At 50.0% G+C, this 1,239-nt stretch overlaps 1 protein-coding gene across 1 annotated transcript; it reads right to left on the bottom strand.

Annotated features, from left to right (window-relative positions):
- Positions 1-182: 182 nt before the first annotated feature.
- Positions 183-587, bottom strand: PPTG_24988 (hypothetical protein; the record flags this gene model as incomplete). The annotated part of the gene is made up of 1 exon (XM_008919091.1): positions 183-587. One exon carries the CDS (start codon positions 585-587, stop codon positions 183-185), a length of 405 nt encoding a protein of 134 aa, XP_008917339.1.
- Between the last annotated feature and the right edge of the window lie 652 nt (positions 588-1,239).

Here is a 1,239-nt window from a genome sequence, read left to right as displayed (position 1 = left end):
GGTGAATTTGTGTTACTAGACACTAGAAACCTACCGCTTGACACTGACTCGCTTGTCCACTAACCTTTCTGTTTGTCGCCAATAGAGACATTGCCATGTGCTGAAGTGCGCTCAAGAGAGCTTGTGGCCTCACCCTTAAATCGCAGACGTCACCTCTCCCAGGCCGGTGCTTTAGTTCTGCCTCAGCATTTTACATTCCGCGTAAATGAAGACAAGAATGGTGCAAGGCAAGCAGAAGGACGCGGCGTGGCTAATGAAGCCGCTGCAGGGTCTAAGCGTTGAGGATACGCGAGCCGTCGTAGCATGATGCAGAGAGCTTCTATAGCCATAACCCGGTCCCTGTGCGCGGTGATGACCACAACAGGCACTTGGAGCAGAACGCAAAGGCGCTGCAGCCCACCGATGTCAAAGCAGAACTCTAGCTCACAGTTAGCGTCGGTGAAGCTTACAAGGGAGAATACTATGTTGGGGATGAGAGGACGCTCTATCGCTCCGTCGTGGAGCAGCACGAGATACGGCAGCTTCTTCCTCTTGGATGACGTCTTCTTAATCATATGCCGAAGCAAAATTTCTTCGTCGACCCGCATCACAGCCAGTGAAAACTATTGAATGTGAGAGGCGTTCCCAGTCCTCTGAATTCGGGATTCCTGTGACTTTCAGACGCCATTCCATTGCAGACGACCCTAACCAACGCTGGCAAGACCTCTTCTATGTATTTTGCCGTCTGAATGGGAATGGAATTGCGATGCGAAACCTCTCTTAGACGCTACTTAAGTAAGTCCAATTTGTTTTGGTGGGTAGTTAACTATTTTTTTTAGGTACTGTTTTGAGGCACCGACTAGAATCGTACTTTATCGGAACACTTCAGTGCAAACGCCGTAATTTACGCAGATAAAATACCCGCATGGCTAAACGTGAAATTTCGATTTCTGAAATGTGACACCCCCTCCCCCCCCTCTCCCCCTTTTCAGCCGTCCCCGTTCGCCCTGAGCCTTTCATTTTGAATTTGGCATCGGTAGCGAGGTACGACTGCGTATTTGGAGGAGGTTCTTGAGGTGGGGTATGCAATTGATGTTCATTGTATTGTGAATAGCAGGTATTCATCACATGAGCGATAGTCAGCGGGAAGTGCAAGTTCCGTCTGGCAGCGCATGGGTCTGCCCACCGATCGACACGGAATGGCATACCGACTGGTCAACGTTTCGTGCCTACATTGACGACTATTGAGCGGGGCACTCA

This window comes from Phytophthora parasitica (assembly GCF_000247585.1).
Source record: "Phytophthora parasitica INRA-310 unplaced genomic scaffold supercont2.489, whole genome shotgun sequence".
Classification (NCBI taxonomy): Eukaryota; Oomycota; class Peronosporomycetes; order Peronosporales; family Peronosporaceae; genus Phytophthora; species Phytophthora nicotianae.
This window is presented reverse-complemented; position numbering and strand designations above follow the sequence as displayed.